The sequence below is a fragment of the Arachis ipaensis genome, chromosome B10 (assembly GCF_059453495.1).
Source record: "Arachis ipaensis isolate K30076 ecotype BB chromosome B10, ASM5945349v1, whole genome shotgun sequence".
In the NCBI taxonomy this organism is placed as follows: Eukaryota; Viridiplantae; Streptophyta; class Magnoliopsida; order Fabales; family Fabaceae; genus Arachis; species Arachis ipaensis.
Window position 1 is genome coordinate 16,489,989 of NC_142435.1, and position 23,409 is coordinate 16,513,397.

The window sequence follows — 23,409 nt, forward strand, 5'->3', positions numbered from 1 at the left end:
TAACCCTAGATTTTAGAAATAAAAACAGTATTTATCCCTTAAAATTAATAAAGCGAGAGAGTTATTATATATATTCCAAGCAAAAAGAAGAAAAAATATATATATTCAAAATATGGGAGGGTCCAACTAATATTCATATTGACTCTCAATCATTCATCAATGGGAAAGGATTCAAGACATAAATGATTATATTGCTCATGGATTGTATAGTAAACAGTTCCACCACTACATAAAATAGAATATAATATATAAAAGGATATGGCAGCATATATAATAGGAATGCTCATTGCTCTCTAGCTGCCCACATGCTTTGTTCATGAATCATGAGAGTGTTGAGAGATAGAATTAGTTATATTAGTTATTATTATTTTTTGCCTACATATATATAATAATTATAATGGATAATCCATAAACCATAGTATCTAATAATAATAATAATTGATGAAAGTATGAAACCACTTCACATGCTTATTTTGACGAAATATCATCAAATTAAAGTAGATAGTGCATGTTCTTCTGTACGGTTGTGTATACGGCCCAATTAATAATCATCAATTGAATCGAGTAATACAAATAAATTTTTCTATTTTTTTAGAATTGATTTTTTTAATATTTCAAAAAAATTAAATAGTAGAAATAAAACAAGAGAATATTGAAAAAGAAAATATGACTAATTTTTAGAATTGTCATTGTTGACAACTTATATCTAGTTGGCCAATTACTAGTTGTCTCAGTCTTCTATGCATGGTTTAACTAAAATAAAAATATTTAGTATTTATTATGATTTTGTTTAATCTTATTTTATACTACTACATTAAATTAAATAGAACAGAGAAACGATTCTTTTTTCCTCTTTTTCTCTTTCTCCATGAACTTTCAAACACAACCAAAATGCTCTTTCATCACTCTAACTCCTCCATAGCACATGATTTTTTTTTTATCCAAACGGTATTTTCCAACTCGACAGGTTAAGGACTAATTTATTTAAGGGTTTGTCGCTAGCCAATGAGTTGCTGTATGCACAAGGTGGGATTCGAACTCCCGACACTTGCTTAAGCAGATGAGTGAGCTGACCACTCGACCAACCTAAGTTGATTATAGCACATAATTTCTTGAAAAGCAAAGACCCGCCACTTACGTTTTTGCATGCCTTGTGTAACAACCCTATTTGCTTTTCTAGCAAAACTTGTGAGCCCATTTATTGCAATTTCTTTAAGTTGGTCAATAAATTGATTATTATTTGCAAAAAAAAATATCTTCATCTAAAAATATAATTTGATTAGACTGTTTAATTAATATAATATACATTTATATATATTTTAGCTATTATTTTGACATGAATATAATTTTATGTGAATAATAATTTAATAAAATTTCTATTATTTATTAGATGATAGACTTAGACGTGGAATAATAAGTATTTTATCACCAAAACCAATATCAATCATAGGGTAGTTTATCCAACCATCAACCAACACATAAATGTCTATACATCAAACTCACATGCTTTATTGTTTGCACAATAGTTTCACTAGAAAAATGATATATCCTTATAAATTAAAAAGTCCTCTTATTTTGTTTTGTTTTACACGGAAAGTTGAGTGCTTTTATACTTTTAACATATTAAATACAATTGAATTTATAATTCGTTTAGAAATTTTTTTTAAAAATGATTAGACAACATGATATTAGAAGGCCCTATATTACTCTCTTTTACCATATATATATATATTCTAATTCTATAGTTATTCTATTTATATATATGATGAGAAAAAAAACCTATCTAAACTTTCAATTATTATTTTTATTTTTATTTTTAAAAAAATGCAGAAAGTATTATTGCACCTTGGAGCCACGAAGCTAATGCATACGGAAGTCAACAATGAAATAATTATTGCACACTTTATGATTCAATACCTTGCTTGCATTTAACAATGAACTTAGTGTTTGACATTCCTTCCTTAATTAAATGAAGAAGCTTGTTCGACTTCGACATTGGCATTCCCTTTCAACAAAAGTAACCTAGTAGAGTATTTCTTTCTTGTTTCTAAAAGCGTGAAACAAGCTAATTTTATGTAAAATATTCTTCATAACATGCATGATGCTTATAACTTATATAAGTAGTCATAATAAGTAGCCTTATCAATTTTCCACCCTTGAATTCATCTAATTAAATTATATTGGAGGATAAAACTACAACCACACATATACACGATACCATAATACATTAAGTTGGTTTTTCCTCAAAAAAATATGCGTAACGTGACCATCACAATGAGTTGCATTTTCGAATTGAAAGGGATGAAGAGAGGGGTTTAGAGATAGGTCCTATCATCAAGAATTCAATTAATTAGTCCAAATCTCACGGAATGTTAGTGAAGGTTTTATATTCAAACTTAAATTCAAGATCTCTAATTAAGAGACTAAAACATTTTCTAAGTTATTATTTTTTACGGTATTTTCTAATCGACATACCTAAAATCAAGTCAGTTATTTAATTTTAAATGGATTTAAATTTTATTTAAAAATTTATTATTGACTAATTAATTGCTATATATACAAAGCAAAATTTAAACTGCATATACAAAGCAAAATTTGAATTTTCGACACTTCCTTAAACGTAATAATGAACTAACTAATATATATAGTATTTGAATTTCTTTTGGGCCATGCATGGATTTATATACCCGTAATGGTTGAACTTTGATGGCTAATATCACCCAATTGGAAGGAATCGATCGACTAGGCTAAAAAAAGAGTGAACCTTTTGAATTCTTGGCCCAATTTGTTGAACCTAATCTGAGATTAAGATGAGGTCAAAGTCAAACAAATGAAGGGCTAAGATTTAAAGCAGTGAACAAGTAGGTCCCACAGAGGAAGGAACACTGGCCACATGGGGTGAACGTGAATTCTTATCCATGTCACCACATTCACGGATAGTACGGTCCTCCCATGTGTAATAGTAACTACATCATCTATTAATTTTTCTTTTAATTTTTTTTAGTGAATAATTCATTTCTTAATGCACTTTTAATTTAGGAATATAGTTTTGCACTATCACTTAATTGTATGTTTCTTTTTATAACATGGTAAAATTGTAAGTAATTACTAATTGAGTCCTCAGTTTAATTGTAATTTCCTGTGTGTAATTTTGGTTCTCAATAGGTTTTAAGAGTGATTATTAATTTCACTAATTTTGCCAAAATCTTAATATTATAGTTATATATGATTTTATTGTAATAGGGATTTCTTAAATAATAATTTTTTAGTTATAATTATTTTTAAAGTATTAATTAGAAAGTAAGCAAGAGAAAGTAGTATAAGAGGGTTAGATATAAATATATTTAATAAAAATATTCAATAGCCAAAAAGATAAATTTTGAAGATAAATAATTGAAAAAAATTGGGTAGTTATAAATAGCTAACTAAACAATTTGAGATTTAATTATATAATATTACATCAGTAAAATTAATTATTTTTTATTTTAATTACATAAATAAAAATTAATTATACAACTGTATATAATATCTTATATTATCAGTGGATCAAAGTTTGACTCATAGATTATTAATATCTTTTTTTTTTTCTTTCTAGATTAAATTTCACAAACCTTTAAAATTTAGCAGTCATCAGATTTCGATTCCCCTGTTCACGCTCATGCTCATGCATGTGTTCTCGTCAGATCATTTAGTGTGTTACAAATTTATGTATTTTCTTTTTTTTTTTGGACAGAATAAAATTTATGATTGTCACAATCATTTCCCCATTCTCTCCATATAGATCCCATCACTTTGTTAATCTTTCATTCAGACCACTCATGGATCATGTCACGGAAATAAATGTATATTCTGAAAATCCTCAAATTGGATTATTATAATGATCCCAAATTTAGCATGGAAGATTTATGATACCAAACATTTAATTTAATTTATGATACCAAATTAAATACCCCTAACATAAATAAAACAGTTGGTGGGGGGCATGTTTAATTTAATCACAATTTTTTGTTATAATTTTTAATTGTAGACATAGTTATTAGAACTAAATCGGTAATCAATTCGATCATAGAACTAGGTTATTGGGTTACTGATTTAACCGATAGATTACTAATTTACTCGGTTAACTCGATTATAATTAATAAAATTAGAATAATATTTAAAAAATTAAAATGTAAGTCTCTACAAACATTAATAATCTAATATCAAGTCTTAAACATAACTAATAATCTAAAAAAAGATAATAAACTAGTTTCTAGTATAAAATATGTTCTCAATTTAAATCAACAAGAACAAGTGAAAGAAAACACAATCATTAAATCAAATCCAAGGAGTGAGCTCAAAGTCGGCATCAACATCTTTATAGGATAAATTTGGAGCTTGATCAACATTTACCTCATTTTGATTTGCATCCATATCTTTCATAGCATTGTTACTCGGTCCATCATTATCTTGGTCATCTACCAAATTTAATTGATCTACATTTGTGTATTTTTCACAAATCAATATCAAGAATAATTCATAATAGCAACTGACAATTAAAATATTCAAGCAATTGAAGAATTTACCAAGATCATCCAAAGTTGGTTGAATGGACATATTTGCTAAATCATTTCGTAGAGCATCAACTTCTTCAAGGGTTAAAAATAGCAGTGAATCTTTCAATATCCAATCTGAATGGTCATCAAATACATCAAGACAAATTGGATCATAGCTTTGCTTTCTCATTAGCTTCATATGTTATCAAGTTATGTAATTATTAAATTAAAGATTAAATTTTAATGAACAACACTTTTTAAAATTAGATAAATAGTTATAGAAGATACCTTTGTTGTAGCCTCAAGTTATAATGAACGAAAACAAGATCATTAAGCTTTTGATGTTCTAACTTCTAACCGATTCCTCTTCTTTGTGTGGATGTGTTAAAAAAATACTCCAATTTCGCTCACAATCCAAAGAACTACAAGTTTGACTTAAAATACGAATGACTAACTTTTGTAAATTTGGTGCTCCAGTTCCATAAGATTTTTACCATTGGTCTTAAAATAAAAAAAGGCAATGCATTACAATTAGCTTTTTTAAATAAATAAACTAATAAAGAAAGATAAAACTAAATAAAATATTTACCTGACATCACTGTGCTTCGTTCACGCAGTGCATATTTTCTTCCAAAATCATCTTCAGCATTCTTATATATTCTCATCTCACTTGTCAACTTAGAATTCAATTCTAGATCACCATATGCATATTTCTCAATTACATCTAGTAGGCCAGAAGTGATTTGCTTATGTTTTTTAAATTCATCAGCATTGAATCGAAAAGCAGGATTTAACCAATAGCCAGCAGCATGAAGATTTTTTTTAAGTTGTGAATCCCAACGAATATCCAAAATCTTCAAGTAAGGCTCCACAATCTTCTTTCTTAGTTGAAACCTCTTCACCATCTCTTCTCTAGCCTTATAAAAAGCTTGATAAAGAAAACCCATTGCAGCTTTATCTTCACTATCCACAATACGGATCACATGAACAAGTGGCGCAGTAATCTTGACAATATCCGTACATTGATTCCAAAACTTAGAGTCTAAAACTTGATCCACAAATGTTTTAGCTTTAGCTTCTTTGGAGTAGGTTGAGATTGTCCATTCTTTAGAAATTACCATAGTTCTTAATGCATCTTTTTGAGCCAGAATACTCTGCAAAGCTATGAAATTGGTAGCAAAGCGAGTTGGAGCTGGACGAAGTATTTCTCGCCCACCAGTAAACTTCCTCATCAGATACAATGGATGACAATGATTATATATGTATTTAGTAATTTTTGAAGCATGTAAAACTATCTCACTTACTTCATCCAACTTTCTAATATCTTGCAACATCAAATTAATACAATACGCAGCACAAAGAGACCAATACAACTTAGGAAATTCAGCTTCTAACAACCTTCCAGCAGCAACATAATTTGCAGCATTGTCCGTCACTATATGAACAACATTTTCAAGACCGACAAAGTTGACAACATCCCTAAAAAGCTTAAATAACAAATCAGCAGTCTTGGAGGCATGAGAAGTATCAACAAACTTTAGGAAGATAGTTTCTTTAGGACAATAAACCAAGAAGTTAATTAAAGTGCGCCTACAACGATCAGTCCATCCATCAACTATGATAGTACATCCAGTTTGCTTCCAAATTTCACGATACCGTTCAATCATCTTTTTCACATTCTCCACCAACTTACTCAAGAAATACCCACGAACTCTACTAAAATTTGGACCTTTATACCCTGCACCCATGTTTGTAATAGCATCAATAATTGGTTGGTAATATGCTGAATTAACTGCATTAAATGGCACAGAAACATCAACCATCCACTTTGCAACGACAATGTCACATTTTCTGCAATTTCTTTACTTTGCAATACACTTTTTATAGTTGGTTGGGCTCCAGGTGTTGTTGAAGATGGAAAAAAAAGTCTCTATTCTAGTAGTTTTTCCCCTTTCCTAGTTGCAGGTGGTGGCAACCTTGTCCTTGAATGTTGTTGTTGTTGTTGCTGTCGTGCTTCAAGTTCTTCCATTCTATCAAATTCTCTTTCAACTTCATCACATGCTCCATAACTTTCTGCATAATTTTCTTGAACTTTCCTTTTCTTATTTAGAAATTCTTCAATATTTTGCCCAAATTGAAGAGTAACAGTAGGTGGAACCTTTTGCACTTCTCAACATCTCCTCCTTTTCCAGCCAAGTGATACTTAAATCGATTAATCCTACCTTCCCTAATAAGTTTGTCATAATATATGCACATCATAGTAATTTTTTCTGTTTTTTTTCACAATTTGTTTACAATGACCCCAAGCAGAATCAGTCTTTCCTCTATTATTATAAACTCTTTTAGTGGTAGGATCTGGGGTAGGAGTCGCTAATAATGCTTGTTCTTGAGATGGTGGCGTTTCTGATTGTGTTTGAGATGAAGACATTTTTGAAATTCTAGCAAAAGAAACTAAAAATATTTTTAGCAACAAAAGATTTACTTTAAGTCAGTTTTTAAGCAACACAACAACCACCACCATTCCACCAAAGTTCACTGATTCAACAAACAGCAACTTTAAACAAACCAGTAACAAACAACAATAGCTCTAAAAAACACAGTAAATACAACAGCAGCAACCAACAACAACTCTATACCAACACAGCAACCAGCAATAAACAACCCTAAAAAACTAAATATAACAGTAGCAATCACCAAATTCAAGAACAATTCTAACTAAAATTCGCCCAGATTAAACAACTACTCTAAAAAATCAAATACAACAGTAATATCCACCAGATTCCATAACAATACTAACTAAAATACGCTTAGGTTCAACAACTCTAAAAATCAAATACAAGAGCAACTGACCCGAGGGAGCAGAGGCACTGAGGTAGAGATGCTTCTTGATGAACGCTTTTTGAGCTTTCTGACGACCACCACTACCACCCAACTGACCCGAGGGAGCAGAGGCAGAGACGCTTCTTGATGAACGCTTTCTGCCGTTTCTAACGACCACTACTACCACCCAACTAACCCGAGGGAGCAGAGACAGAGATGCTTCTTGATGAACGCTTTCTGCCGCTGACGAGGTGAGGCCAAGACTGAGAGTGACGACGAGGTGAGGCCGAGACTAAGAGTGACGACGAACTGATGAGGTGAAGGGAGAGACAACGGAGTGACGGACTACCGAGTGTAGAGCTCGAACGACGGAGAGCAGACGAAGAGACGAGGTTGGCTGAGGGGTTTCTGCGGTTATATTGGAACTCAGAGTCTCAGAGTCTCAGATGCCATTAGGGGCAATGGGCGGGAAGGGGGGATTAGGCATTAGGGTTTCACTTTCAACGAAAGAGGGGAGGGGGGGGAGCAACTGAATGTGGAACGACGCCGTTTCAACATGTTTAAAAAAAATTTTCACCATCCGGACCGGATCAATTCAACCGGTTGAGTCACCGGTTTTTATTAAAATCTGTCGAGTCAAATCGGGTTCTACCGGATTTACTGTATGGCCGGTTCAACGAATAATTTGGTCTAACTAAGTGACCGAATGACAGAATTTCAAGTCGAGTCAGATTTGATAACTATGATAGTAGAAAATTAGGAGTGAAAAAAATTTCACTTAATATATATATTATTATTATTATTATTATTATTATTATTATTATTATTATTTGATGGGACCAATACTTAAAGCGTACCTTATAAGTTACTCGTAGATATCCACAATCAAAACTGTTCATTCAAATTTTCAATTGAAAAGATTCATTAAAGAAGTGCAATATGTTTTAGATATTTATAGTTAATAAATAGAAAACAAAAAATAATTGCTATGTGCTGAGTAGATAATTTTTTTTTTATTTCAATTAGACAAACTAAATGATTATGACTTTAAGTTAGTAGATGATTTTCTTTTCGTAAATGAATAAGTCAAACGTTTTCGTCAATATAATAAATTTTATTATTACATATATGTATTATTAAAATACATTCACATTGAAAGTATTATGAAACCATACACATGTCTATTCATACTTTGTAATTGGGAGATTGATGAAGAAATTGCAATTACAGATCATGACAGTGCACTAGATCAAAGGTAGTTAGAAGAAGTTGAAGAGTGTAAGAAGAAATGAAAGTACGGGTCATAATAGTGTATTGGATATAGAGTAAGCTAAAAAATAAAGTTAGCAGCTCAACAGGATGACAGTTAGTTTGTTAGAAAGTATATGATTTTAAACTATATTGTGTGTATATTAAAATTAACCACTAAAATTACTTATCAGTATAAAATACATGTTAAAATATAAATATACATTAAAAGTAAATTAAACTACATAAATATTTATACATAAATATATTGATAACTGATTTTAATAATTAATTTTAGTATACAAATAATATTTTTTAATTTTAAAAATAACACCTAACAGTGTTTAGGTATATATAATAGAAACTCAATAATAGAAATTATTTTTAATATAGAAATAAAAATAATATTTTAGTTGAATATTAATATTTAAAATATATTACAATATTATAGATGTATAAAAAATGTGTCTAATAAACATTTTACGTGTTAATCAAAATGATGATACGTATCCAATACGTACACTAAGTATTACAACAAACACCCTATGTATTGCAGTATATACTTTATGTGTTAATTTTTTACCTACATAATTTATCCACTTATAATTACACTAAATAATTTCATTTTCAAAAACACTAATATTTTTTTTATATATAAAAAAAAAAGTCTAGGGGCCAACAATTTTATCAAATTCTGGCCACCATGTAACTATCAAAGAAAAGTGAGTCATTAGATGAAATCTCACATTAATTTCACACCATTAAAAACCTCACTAATAATTATTTAATGGCTATAAATCCCAAATGTTGCTGGTCCTAGCATTCCTCATAAAAAAAATTACCCGCTCAATAACTAAATTTTCATTTCTGATCAATAATAGAATACTATAACTTACTTTCTCTTTTCTCTCTGCTCTCTCTCCCTTACTTTCCTTTTCTCATTTTTTCATTTCTAAGCCTGATACCTTTTAGAAGGTACGATATTATATTAGAATTAAACAAGTCTAATTTAACTCTATACGTTAGCTTAAAGAAGAGAATTTGTTTTCATACACTTACAAACACCACAGAGACTATATTTTTAATAAATATAAAAATACACACCTCTAATGTTCAACGATAAAATTAAAAAAAATAATAATATCACTTTTATTTTTAATAATATTATTATTTATATGATTTTTTTACATTATATTTTTTTATGAATTTATAGAAAAAAGAAGTGATATTATCAAAATAGAAATAACATTATCATCTTTCATAAAATCATCTCATAATAGTCATTAAAATTAAAGTTGTCAAGTAAACATACAAATTCAAACAAAGTTATATAAAAATAGAATCCATAAATATGCACACATATTCTGGTCCAAGCTAAGGATTAAATTGAAGAAAAAAATAAAGTGAGCATAAGGAAAAGGAACAGGAGTATGCAGAAATAGAGAGATGGATATTGGTTTGGGAAGGGAATGGCATGCCATAAATGATGTTTGTATGATGTGTGGAAAGTAGTTACCTACTTCAACGGCCACAGCGACATCAGATGCAGATTTGCGTTGAATCTCACTCATGTGGGCTCTTCTTATCGCCTATAACTGAATTTGTTTTTACTATGCGTATTCTAATTCTACATACTAAATATTAATCTATTATAAATTATAATTTTATTTAACAATTTATTATTAGATGATGAATTATTGTATATATAAAATAAATTTTAATTTTTTTTCTTGATAAAAGGGCCAAAAGACCCAACAGAAACACAAAGTTAACTAATCCAAATCCTAAAAAAAAGTCATTCCTCTAATATCTTTTTTATTTATGTATAACTAATTTATATAAATAAAAATACCGTAATTTTTTTAAAAAATAATTTTTAAATTAATTATTCGTATAAAATATATATTAAAATATTTTATGTACACATAATATTTTTTGTTTTTTTATATTTAGTTAACATGATGAGTCTTTGTAGCTTATTAATTAAAAGAGAGTATATAAAAAATATAAAACATTTTGAGTTCTTTCAATATATTTATTAAGATAAAAATTAAAAAGATTAGTAATAATATTTCCAATACGTATCGTTATGATACATAGTAGTTAAAACTCTGTTTTTATATTATTAACTTATACTTTTATGGCTTAATTACTCTGTTGGTTTCTATGAAATTTTTAATTAGGTTTCTATTTTTTTTCTTTTAATTGAGTCCTTGCACCAAATTTTATTTTTGATTGGATCTCTATACCCTTTTTTTCTTTTATTTGGGTCCTCGCATCAATTTTTTTTCTTAATTGGGTCCCTATATAATTAAACCAATTTCTATTAAGAAGGACCTAATTAAAAAAAAAATTGGTGTAGAGACCCAATTAAAAGAAAAAAAAAATATAGGAACCAAATTGAAAATTTTGTAAAACTATAGAAACCAACAGGATAATTAAACCTACTTTTATTATTATAAAATTAATATAAATTACGCTAAAGTTAGATTCTTATTTGTATGATAATGAAATTATAAAAGTCAATAGTGTGTTTAAAAATATTTGATTTGGTACGTTTAGTTTCTATAAATATACATGTAAGTAATTTTAGTTTTCATTAATTAAAAAAGTCAAATAACTACTATAAATAATAAATGTGAATCAAATTAATTGACTCATATTTGTTATTTACATAAATATTTTTAATTCATTAAAAGTGTACATGGAAATACCAAATAGTAGCAACACTAGTGGCCCGGTGGCACCACTTTACACAAATCAAATTACCGACAAAGATTTCTCATCTTAGCAAGTGTCGGCGCACAGTTAATTTCTGATTAGAACTTTGTTACAACATTTAATCCTCCAAACACCCTTTTAGATAAGTTGATTCTGATTTCTCAATAATGGATAATAAGCAGCAGCACTTTTAACAATAAAAAATATTATATGGACAAATTATTTTCTAACTGAATTTAACTAATTTTTTTTCTTATGTATTTTCATCTTTCTTTTTCAATTAATTTTGATTGTGTTGACAAAATAACTAGACTAAAATAACCTCATTGTTTAACAATTCTGGTTAGTATTTAAATAATGGATCTAGAATACCACTTGATATAAATTAACAAAGTTTAGTTTCCAAATACAGACAATAATTAAGGGAGTTTGCTTAAATGATTACCAAATTCTTATAGTTCCATATAATGTGTAATTACCTTAAATCACGGGATACTGAATGCTCTTTCTCTACAAATTAATTATTTTATTATTAGTGACGGTTTTCATCATATAGCTTATTCCCTATATATACTCCAAGTTTTTTCCCTCACATTACTTCATCAAGAAAACTATTTCATCACATTCCTTCACTATCATAATTCATATACACTGCTCATCACAAAAAAAAAGAAAAAAAAAATCATATACACTATATTATATTCCAGCATAACTAGCTAGCAATATGGCAATTCCATTACCATTTATGTTACTTCTACTATTCCTAGCACCTTCCATTATTTCTTCATCCCCAATTCAAGACCCTGAATTAGTAGTAGAAGAAGTGCACAGGTAATATATAAGAACCAACACATTTTCTTTCAATTAGCAAATGCACTTTATTATCCCTTCAATTGCTTTTTAAATAATAGAATTTGAAATTAATTTGGGTTTGTCGAGTGGTTAACTCAACTCGTCCACTTAAGTAAATATTGGGGTTCAAATTCTGTCTTGTATATGTAACAATTCATTAAGCATCTTAAATGGAGTTCAGATCCGTCACGAATTAGTGAATGACAGCTAATTGAACTTGTTTTGCTTTGAATGAAGGAGCATTAACAATGCATCGGCAAGGAGGAACTTGGGATTTCTTTCTTGTGGGAATGGCAACCCGATCGACGATTGTTGGAGGTGTGATCCGAATTGGGAGAAGAACCGGAAGCGGCTGGCAGACTGTGCCATCGGATTCGGCAAGCACGCCATCGGAGGAAGAGACGGCAAAATATACGTGGTGACGGACCCCGGCGACCACCCTGTTAGCCCAAAGCCAGGGACACTAAGATATGGTGTGATTCAAGAAGAGCCATTGTGGATTGTGTTCAAGCGTGACATGGTAATTAAGCTTAAACAAGAGCTAATGATGAATTCTTTCAAGACCATTGATGGAAGAGGAGTTAGTGTCCACATTGCTGGTGGACCCTGCATCACAATTCAATATGTTTCAAACATTATAATCCATGGAATTAACATTCATGATTGTAAGCAAGGTGGGAATGCCTATGTTAGAGACTCTCCTTCACATTACGGCTGGAGGACTCTTTCCGACGGCGACGGCGTCTCCATCTTTGGTGGCAGCCATGTTTGGGTGGACCATTGCTCGCTGTCGAATTGTCGCGACGGATTAATCGACGCCATTCATGGATCTACTGCCATTACCATCTCCAATAACTATTTGACTCACCATAACAAGGTTATGCTTTTGGGACATAGTGATACTTTCACTCAAGATAAGAATATGCAAGTTACCATTGCCTTTAACCATTTTGGAGAAGGCCTAGTTCAGAGGATGCCAAGGTATGTGTCAATTATTTGGACCACAAGATAGATGCATCATTACTATTGTTCCCGTTTATTTCTTCGAAAATATTTGGTAACAAAAAAATATTAGTAAAAAATAATTAAATTTTTTTATAATAATTAATAAATAATAAATAAAAAAATTTTTATTATTTTTTTTGTCTTTTTAATATTACTATTATTTATTATTTATTAAATGTAAAAAGTTAAAATTTATTGTATTAATAAATATTAAATACGATAAATTTTGATTATTTTTTATTAATTTTTTTATTGTCAAATATTTTTGTATTTGTAGATGTAGGTATGGGTATTTCCATGTTGTGAACAATGACTATACTCATTGGCAAATGTATGCCATTGGAGGAAGTGCTGCACCAACTATCAACAGCCAAGGCAATAGATTTCTTGCTCCTAATGACAATACCTTCAAAGAGGTAAAAGTTATACAGAGTATAATTTTATTATTTTTTTTATAAATTATAATTTCTTAGGATAATACTAAGATGAACTAAATTGAAGTTGGTGCATTGTGCACTAGGGTAATTTTATTTAATTGTATAAATTAAAATCATAATAAATGCTATTCTTTTATAGTCCGTATCTACATGCCTTAAAGTGTTTGGATTTAATTAGATTCATTAAATCTTAAGAACAATATTCTTTAAAGTGTTTGGATTTAAATTCATTAAATGCTATGTAGATAAAAAAATCAATGACCAAATTAATTATTATATATTTATATATAAATATATATATTTATTGTTTAATTAATTATTAATATATATTTTATATTCATAAATGATTTAATAGTTAATTTTTTTTATACATAACATGATTGTAAATTTAATTATTCATTTGCGAGTTGGTGGATGCCAAAAATCCAAAAGTAGCTAGCATCTAAATTATGTCCTGTATATCCACTTCATGGATTGAAAATATAATTGGTCTTAGATAGATTGTTATTTATGTTTATGTTAATGTTACACCTTGATGCTAATTTAAGAAATATATATATTCAGGTGACAAAGCGTGAGGATACACCACAAAGTAAATGGAAGAATTGGAATTGGAGGTCTAATGGAGATTTAATGTTAAATGGTGCATTCTTTACCCCATCAGGAGCAGGTGCATCTTCAAGCTATGCAAGAGCTTCAAGTTTGGCAGCCAAATCTTCTTCTCTTGTTGGTTCTATCACTGCTTCAGCTGGATCTCTTAAATGTAGAAAGGGATCACGCTGTTAAATTTTATATACGGTGAATATTTTTATAAAGACATCTTCATATGATATTGTAAACTGTCAGATAGTTTAGTTAAATATATTAAACTATCTAACCGTTTGTAATATCATTTTTATGTGAAGACATTTTTATGAAAATATTTATCTTCATATATATATACTCAATCTTTTTTAAATTAATTATCTCTTTTATTTTTTGAATTTATTAAAAAATAAAAGAGATAACTAATTTGAGATTGATAGAATATATTATATTAATAAAAGCAAAAAATATTATTATATGCTAAATGTATGTAGCTACTTTTGAAAAGGAAAAAAAAGTCATTCAACTTTTTTTTTTTTTATGTATATCAAGAATTTGATATTTTGTATTTGTAATACAACCTTGGCTTGTGTCTAGGACAAATCAAATGATCCAATTAGTTTGATGAAGTTGAGAGACACAAGTTAAAGAGTTGATATAATTAGAAGTTCAATGAATTGAAGAACCAGAAAGAAGAAAAAGAAAAAAGGAAAAAAGGTTCATTTAAATTATTATGCTCTTAATATAAAGTCCTATTCTCTTTCTGTACATGTGCTTCTATATCCAATCACATGCAATGGAAGTGAACCTCAATTATCGCCTTGGTAATTGAAACCATGTAGGTTACAATTTTGCTTTTATCCCCCTTTTTTTCTCTCATAAATTATATTACATTCTTCTATGTATCTAATCTAACTTAAATCCACTATTATAAAATATAGTTGGACCATTGAATCTAATAATGATGAGATGCAATTAGAACTCAATTTTTTTAATCAGCTGATGAATTTTAAGTTTGTTTATTTATAAGGATAATGTTAGGGAGCCAAAAAAAACAGCGAGAACTTATCTTATTTAGCTTTTATTAATTATCGTAATAATTAATAAATGTTAAATAAGGTAAGTTATGACTATTTTTGACTGATTTTCTTTAGTTACCAAATATTTCCGTCGAAAATGTTTGGTAAGCAAAGAAAATCAATTTAATTAATTCCATACTCTAGAATCCACTTAATAATGATTAGATTGAACTCCTTCAAAACCCATACACCAAATAATAAAGTACTTTATTAATTTTTAATCAATTTTTTTTTGGTTTTCAAAAATATTATTTGTTATTATTTTTTTATTCTTCTCATGCTTCTGTTAATTTAACTTTTAAATCACCTCAATTTTTACCAAGACCACCACAGTTATGATTATTGTCTTTACTTAAAAGAAAATGATGATGAAAAAAGTACATTTAGAAGATTTTTTTTTTTATTTTAACTACACGACTAAAATAAGACGAAATAAGATATTTAAAATAAAAATAAAATATTTTAAATGTAAGAACAAAATTAAGAGTCAACTTAAATATTAAAGAATAAAATCGACTACCGTATAGAAATATATTTTCATGTTTTTAAATAAAATTAATTTTATTGTGGTAAAAGAGTTTGATTATTTAATTATAGCGAGTTTAATAATCATTTTATTATGATAGATTTGATTATTTTAATGATAGATTATATTTGTTAGAAAAATATCTGAATCAACATATATACAAATAATACAAATATATGATAACTTATGTGATGATTAATTTTTTGTTTACGCATATCATATATAATTGTTTTACAATAATATGTGCCGATTTTACTAAGTAATTAATCTAATATTCTCTTGTTTTTCAATTGATCAAATTTTATACTTTAGAATAATCAAATCTTCAATTTTGATTCTATCATTGGATCATATTTCAATAGAAATAATTTATTTTTGGACCTTTATTTAAAGAGATACGACTATAAATAAATTCTATAATCTATATAATTAATTTCTAACAAAACAAAATAATTAGTTATTATTAACAAATCAATAAAATGAACTTCAATTATTGGGTGAATTCAATTTCATGATTTCCAAACAACAAAATGCATGTGTGAACAAACTTTAACACACAGTATTGCATCCATTACTCAGATGAATTTATTGAAATTTTTTGTCACATTACTCACATAATTTATTGAATACCAATGTGACAAAGGTTCAAGTTTATGTGTCTCCGACAAGATGTTGTTTGCTATAATAATGTCACAACCAAACCAAGTAGAACTGTAGAAGTACCCACTTTTATTGTGTGCATTGATTAATAAGTTGCATTGCAAAGGAAGTTCTACCAAATTTGGAATGATAATAATAATAATGTTATTACAAATTTAAAATTAAGGTTGAGATCTAATTAAAAGTTTTTAAAATATAAAAAATTAATTACAAATTTAATAAAATTATAGAGATTAATAGAATAATTTAATCTAATAACAATAATAAAATAAAAATTAATTTGTTCTATTTTATTTATGTTGTGAAGTATTAACAATTTGGATCATGTTTATTATTTAAAAGTAAATTTTTAAAATTTAAAAAGTTCATATTATTTAAACTAACACTTCTATCTTTTCAAAATTGTTGATATATCATAATATATAAATGGAATAATTGAGCAAAACTATTGCTATTGCATGCCCTATTTGAGGACCTAATAACAAATTGTCGTTACCTTTTAATTTGTCCTCTGTCCTCTTAATTAAATTCGACATCCACAATTTGAGTTACCGCTACAACTTTCAACTGTTGTATTAATGGCTCGCGTAGAAAGATAAATAAATAAATAAATAACTCCATAAATAAATAATGTTCCATACTTGTATTAATGGCACAAGTTAGATAAGTTATTTCATTTACTAGTAAATATTTAAACTAGTTTTTAAGAAACTTTAAATTAGATACTTTAATTTTAAATAAATTTTTATTTTAAAAGTTTTTAAAATTATTGTCGTCAAATAAATAAATTCTCTATCTCTTTCAATAAAATTTTAATATTCATGTTAGAAAAATAAATTCTTAACAAATTTTATTATAGGCAATCAAATGTAAAAATTATCATTAAAAATTAAATTAGTTTTTTCAAAAAGAGACTAATCTGGCATTTTTTCTTCATAATAATAATAATAATAATAATAATAATAATAATAATAATAATAATAAATTAATTTATTATTATTATTATTATTATTATTATTATTGGTATAAATTTAATTAATTAAATATCTAAATTGGCCCTTAAAAAATTTTAAATCGAATATTTGAATTTTAATACATTTTTATTTTTTTATAAGTCTTTGAAAATTATTTTCATAAAATAGATTGATTTATTTATTATTTTAAAAGAGATCATATAGTGATATTTTTTTGATCTAATTGTTTTATAATAAAATTTGTTAAAAATTTATTTATCTAATATGCATATTAAAAATTGATTGAAAACAACAAAAAGATCAGTCTTTACTACGAGAGTACTTCTTGAAAACTTGTAGTAAATAAAAATTTATTGAGACTAAAGTATCTTATTTCAAATTCTTTAAGGACTAATTTAGATGTTTGTTTTTAATATTTTTTTATATATTTTCAAGATAGATGCTCTATAGTCTGGGCCCCCTGAGGTTCTTGTTTTTTTGGGAGCCTTTTCCGTTCTTTCTCATATTGGACCAAAATAATAACTCATCAAGGGGTCCCATGAATTATGAATATGACAGAATCTACACCAAAAAAAAACCAGGAATATGAGTGAATCTCAATGATTTAAGAAAGAGGCCTTAATTGATGTTTGAGCAAAAAAGTTGCTTCCTTTTAATTTGTGTATTCATATGTATGGCACTCCTACTAATAATCTTACACTAACAACAAATATTACCATTAAATTCTCCATGCGTAGAGGAAGAAAGCAATGCATGCATGACCCTAGACCAAATTAAAAAAAATTAGGAGTAAAATATTATTTTGATTCGAATAATTGAGTTACATTATAATTTAATTTTTAAAATTTTAAATATCTTATTTCAGTTTTAAAAAATTTTAAATAAATTTAATGTTGTTTTACGGTTAAATTTTATACGAATAATTAATATATTTAAGACGTAATATAATATTTAATTACAGTACATAAATAAAAGTCACTTATCAATAATTATTAATATAAATTTTTTTTCATTAATCATTCGAGTTAACTTTAATAGTTTGGCAACATAAAAAATACGGTGACAGTGTAGTAATATTAATGCACCATGATTTTTTTTTCTTGAGAAAAGGATAAATTAGTCCCTGACCTTTTAACCCGCGGATATTTTCGTCCCTAACCATTGGAAAATACTTTTAAGTCCCTGACGTCCCTAAAAATTAGACGGATCAGTCTTTTCGTCCATAAGCCACCGTCAGACCTGACGGAAAAGGTTGACCTGGCTTTCCCTCTGCTTACCTGGCTTAACGGCGTTCCCACGTGGCACGTTAGTGGGATGGAGCTTTTGAAAAAGGGACATATAAGTCCCTGTCACTCAAAACGACGTCGTTTTGTGTGCTGCCCCTTATATACACTCTCGTCTCTTTCCTTGTGTACAATGCCTATTACACCCACAGAGTTTTTACAAAATTACATTAAACCCTAAGAAAGACCAAAGATTAAACGCAGGAATACTCTGGTTCTCCCTCCAAAAAAATCACCATCAAGAATGAGAAGGTTCCGGTGTGCATTTGTTGTCGAAAAGGGAGAACCATATACTCTGTTTCTCGTCTTCTTTATAGAGATTCCCTTCGTCATCAGTGATTCTTTCAGTTTTATTCCTTCTATGTTAAGATGCCTGCTGATGAAAAAATCGAGTGTTTTTGTTCCCCGCTTTCAACAAGTTCACACGAGATCTTTGGGCCCATTTAATCTCTTCTTGATAGAAGAGTTCATCTAAGTCTGCCTGTGCCCTTTTCAAATTCAGAATTGTTTCTTCAATTTGTGAGTGAGATGGAACAATAAGCTGCACCAGGAAAAGAGAACAAAACAGAGATGAACAATATTCTCACTTCATATTAATATTAATATTTGCATATTTTAGGAATATATAGAAAATGAGTGATTATAAATATGGATGCATCCTCAATCTTCTTAGCTAGATACTTAAATATTTTGGTGGAGTGAAACATAAACATTTTATGAGAATGATCTTTAGAAACATTATCAGAAGGTTGTATTATATCATGATTCTTCTTCATTTAAAATCAAAATAAGGGTAACCCTCCAACTCTGAATGGTTATTTAGTTCTTAGCACACACACATGCAAGCTCATGCATTGATTGAAAAGATTATATATATATAAAAAAAAAAAGACAAATGAACATTACATGTAAGGCAATGTCATTGACAAGCATCCCCCTGCAGAAACATTCTTCACAAACTGCTCTTTCAGCTTCTTGTTATTTGTAAATATATATGCAGCCAGAGGCTTTGTTCCTAAATTGATCAGATCAAAACTTTCTTCCAATTTATTCACCTATTATCCAAAAATCATGTATCATCATTATTGATCTTCCAAAGTAGCACATATTAATTACTATTGCAGATTGATAACAAATTGCAAAAACAATGTCATATAAAACAGTTATTTAGGTGCCTTGATTAAATTATTCTTACCGTGATGATGGAAGCAATGGACCAAATATCTCCTCACCCATGATCAGAGAATCATAACATCCAATAGTAAAGTGGTTGTGATTTACAATTCTGGATATATCTTTTGATTCCAACGGATTCTTTCCAAAGAAGTTCTCCAACTCAGTCTCCATTCTTGCAACGCTTTGCTGCACTTTCCTAGTTTCTCTTCAATTTGATCATAGTTCACAGCCCATCCTCTTTTGATAATCTCTTTGCATTCAGAGTCTCTAAGCCACATTCTTCGAATCTGAAAATATATGGCCTCTTCCTTTTTAAGCTCTCCCCATGAACATTGATTAGGATTGGACAATGGTCTGATCTGTATCTTTGAAAATACTTTACCACTCTTTCTAGGAATGCTTCCTTCCAATTTATTATTGCCACTGCTCTATCTAGCCTTTCTTGAATATTTGCTTCCCCAACCTGATTGTTAGACCAAGTGTAAGCATATCCTACAAAGCCTAAATCTAGTAATTGATTCACTTGAAGAGATTCCCATTTACCTGAGTATAAGTCATTGGCAGACAACAGTAGCAATAATGGTATGAGAAACAGCTCCGAAATAAGGATGGAAAATCATAATCTGCAAGGTTGGGCCAAATGGGTTCTTCGGATGCAAAACCTGAAAAAGGTTGATGTCATTTCCCATTCCATCTGAAATCGAAAAGAATTGAATTGAGGAAACACTTACGGAGCTGATTCCAGCGGCGAAGAACGGAATAGGACCAGGCTTCTGGTCAGGAGAAGCGGCAGCTTTTGCAGCGCGGTAAGCTTCTGGCGGCATGATGTCGTAAACAACGGAGACATTAACTCCAGCCTTCTCCCAAATGGCTCCGTCCTGGAGAACCCTGCTGATGCCGCCATCGCCGCTGGGCCTGGACCAAACGTCATCCTTGAAGTTGGCCCTGCCGTCGGCAGCCTCAAGGGCGGTGCAGACGGGGTCCTTACAGAAGAGGAGGAGGAAGAAGAATGGGTTATTTAGGGCCAAACAGGAAACGATGTAGTTTTAGGGTTGAGGGACTTATTTGTCCAATTTTTGAAACTATCATGTTGGCTCATCAGTCCACGTGTGTATCTATAACGCCAAGTCATCAGAACAGAACCAGGTTAGCCTTTTTCGTCGGGTTTGACGGTGGCTTATGGACGGAAGGACTGATCCGTCTAATTTTTAGAGACGTCAGGGACTTAAAAGTATTTTTCAATGGTCAGGGACAAAAATGTCTGCGGGTTAAAAGGTCAGGGACTTATTTGTCATTTTCTCTTTTTTCTTTTATTTGGTTCATCTTCCTCGTCACTTTCCTTCTTTTTCTTACAATCCTCTTCTCCCTTTTTCACTGTTATTGACTCTCCTCTTTCGCTGCAGCTTACCGCAGCTTCAATATCTTCCTTCTTTTTTTCCTTCTTCCTTCTTCCTTTAAATGTATTTCATGTTTATTCATGTTTATAAAAAAAAATTTAATTTTATTGAGATAAAAGAGTTTAATTATTTAATTATGACCAATTTAATGATTATTTTATTATGACATATTTAATTGTTTTGATGATAAATTATATTTGTTAGAAAGTATTTAAATCAACATATATAAATAATATAAATATATGATAACTAATTTGATGATTAAGTTTTTATATTCACATATTATATATAGTTATTTTACAATAATATGTGCCGATTTTACTAAATAACTAACGGTAATTAATCTCTTATTCTTTTGTTATTTAATTGATCAAGTTTTATACTTTAGAATGATCAATTTTTTTAATAACGATTTCATCATCGGATCATATTTCAGTAGAAATAATTTATTTTTAGACCTTTAAAGAGGAACTAATAAATTCTATAATCTATATAATTAATTTCTAAAAAAACAAAATAATTAATTATTAATATTACCAAATCAATAAAGTGAACTTCAATTGTTGAGTGAATTCAATTTCATGATTTCCAAACAACAACATCATGCATGTGTGAACAAAAGAATAAGCTTTTACACCATGTTTAGTTGGAGAGAACATAAGTGAAAAGAAAATAAATAAAAAATAATTTTTTTATTTAATATTTTTTTATTTTTTTATTTTTTTTTTCTACATCCAAACAAAATATTAATGATTTGTGTTTTTTTTTGGGTCAAATGATTTGTGTTATACAGCATTGCATCCATTACTCGGATAAGTTGATTGAAAATTTTTTTTTTTCACATTACTCATATTTTTATTGAATACCAATGTCACAAAGGTTCAAGTTTATGTGTCTATGACAAGATTCTGTTTAATTTGCTATAACATCTAGGATTGGTAATATATATTTTATTCTGTGGGTATTCAATTCAAGTCAATTTGTTAATATATTATATAATATATATGTAAAAATTATGTATGTAGTGAAAAAAGTGAGTGTTGAACTCACAATCTTTCTCTTATAAAAACTTAAAATAATCACTAAACTAGTTGGTGATCATATTATTTGTAATTTTATGTTGGATTTCTTTAAATTTTATTGCTTTTAATTTTAATTTGAACTTAATTTTTTATTTTCTGTTTTATTAATATATAAGAAATTTGGAATTGTTGAATTTTATATTTACTTAAAAATTTTTATTTTTCTGTGAATAAGATCGGGTAGGATTGAAAAGTTCTCAACCCGCAGATCAAGTAGAATAAAATTTTAAAAAAATTTCAACCTGCAAGTAAGATTAGAATAAAGTCCATACCTTATCCATTACGAGCCCTAATAATGTCACACAACTCAACCAAACTCAGTAGAATTAAGTACCGACTTTTATTGTGTATGTTGATTAAGATGCTGCATTGCAAAGGAAGGTCTATCTTTTTTTGCATTTTCATTATTCGTTTATATGTTTATAGTTTTTTTAATATTTTTTTAAAAATTTATGGGAAAATTAGTTATATTTTAACAACTTATATTAATGTACATTTTAAACTTTTGAATTACTGTCCATGCTGATTTTTTAGATTGACATAAAAATTTATAAAAAAAAAAACTAAAATATATATAATTTCAAATCTAACTATACTTTAAATTATTCAATAGTATAACATTAAGTTAAGGATAATTCATCTTAATAAAATAAATAGAATTTTAAATTATGTAAATATCCTAAATCAGAACTAATTACGTGTTTTATTCTAAACACGTCTACATAAATTGAATAAAGATAATTCGATTTTATTCATTTATATGTAACTCGAATGAAGTAAATTCAAATTATATATCATGAAATATAATAAATTAAATTGAATCAATTCGATTTACTAAGGAAGAAGTAAAACAAAAATGAGACAATACTAAATAGAATCAAATTTTTTCAAATTATACTAAAATACATTTTTAAAAATATATAAAAAAAAATTACATCAATTTACTACGAGTGAAATTCTTTCCTTATGACCTTATGGTATATATATAGGTGATTGCTCTCGTACCTTAACATTTATGATAAAATTTAT

General features: G+C 28.4%; 2 protein-coding genes across 2 annotated transcripts; one reads left to right on the top strand and one right to left on the bottom strand.

The window, feature by feature from the left end:
- Positions 1–4,317: 4,317 nt before the first annotated feature.
- On the bottom strand, positions 4,318–6,358 carry LOC107620230 (uncharacterized). Its single transcript, XM_016322424.1, has 3 exons — positions 5,125–6,358; positions 4,566–4,670; positions 4,318–4,475 (listed from the first exon to the last, which is right to left on the bottom strand). Exons 1-3 carry the CDS (start codon positions 6,356–6,358, stop codon positions 4,318–4,320), a joined length of 1,497 nt encoding a protein of 498 aa, XP_016177910.1.
- Positions 6,359–11,927: 5,569 nt separating this feature from the next.
- On the top strand, positions 11,928–14,934 carry LOC107624008 (putative pectate lyase 5). The gene is made up of 4 exons (XM_016326436.3): positions 11,928–12,155; positions 12,414–13,157; positions 13,459–13,597; positions 14,183–14,934. Exons 1-4 carry the CDS (start codon positions 12,049–12,051, stop codon positions 14,402–14,404), a joined length of 1,212 nt encoding a protein of 403 aa, XP_016181922.1. The 5' UTR covers positions 11,928–12,048; the 3' UTR covers positions 14,405–14,934.
- The last annotated feature ends 8,475 nt before the right edge of the window (positions 14,935–23,409 follow it).

Bases quoted from the DNA above. Each gene is read 5' to 3' on its own strand.
- LOC107624008 (XM_016326436.3), top strand. From the start codon at position 12,049: ATGGCAATTCCATTACCATTTATGTTACTTCTACTATTCCTAGCACCT. The intron at 12,156-12,413 runs GTAATATATAAG...CTTTGAATGAAG, and splicing joins GTAGTAGAAGAAGTGCACAG to GAGCATTAACAATGCATCGG. The intron at 13,158-13,458 runs GTATGTGTCAAT...TTGTATTTGTAG, and splicing joins CTAGTTCAGAGGATGCCAAG to ATGTAGGTATGGGTATTTCC.
- LOC107620230 (XM_016322424.1), bottom strand. From the start codon at position 6,358: ATGGTTGATGTTTCTGTGCCATTTAATGCAGTTAATTCAGCATATTAC. The intron at 4,671-5,124 runs GTAAATATTTTA...ATGACCATTCAG, and splicing joins ACGAAGCACAGTGATGTCAG to ATTGGATATTGAAAGATTCA. The intron at 4,476-4,565 runs GTAAATTCTTCA...ACACAAATGTAG, and splicing joins ACCAACTTTGGATGATCTTG to ATCAATTAAATTTGGTAGAT.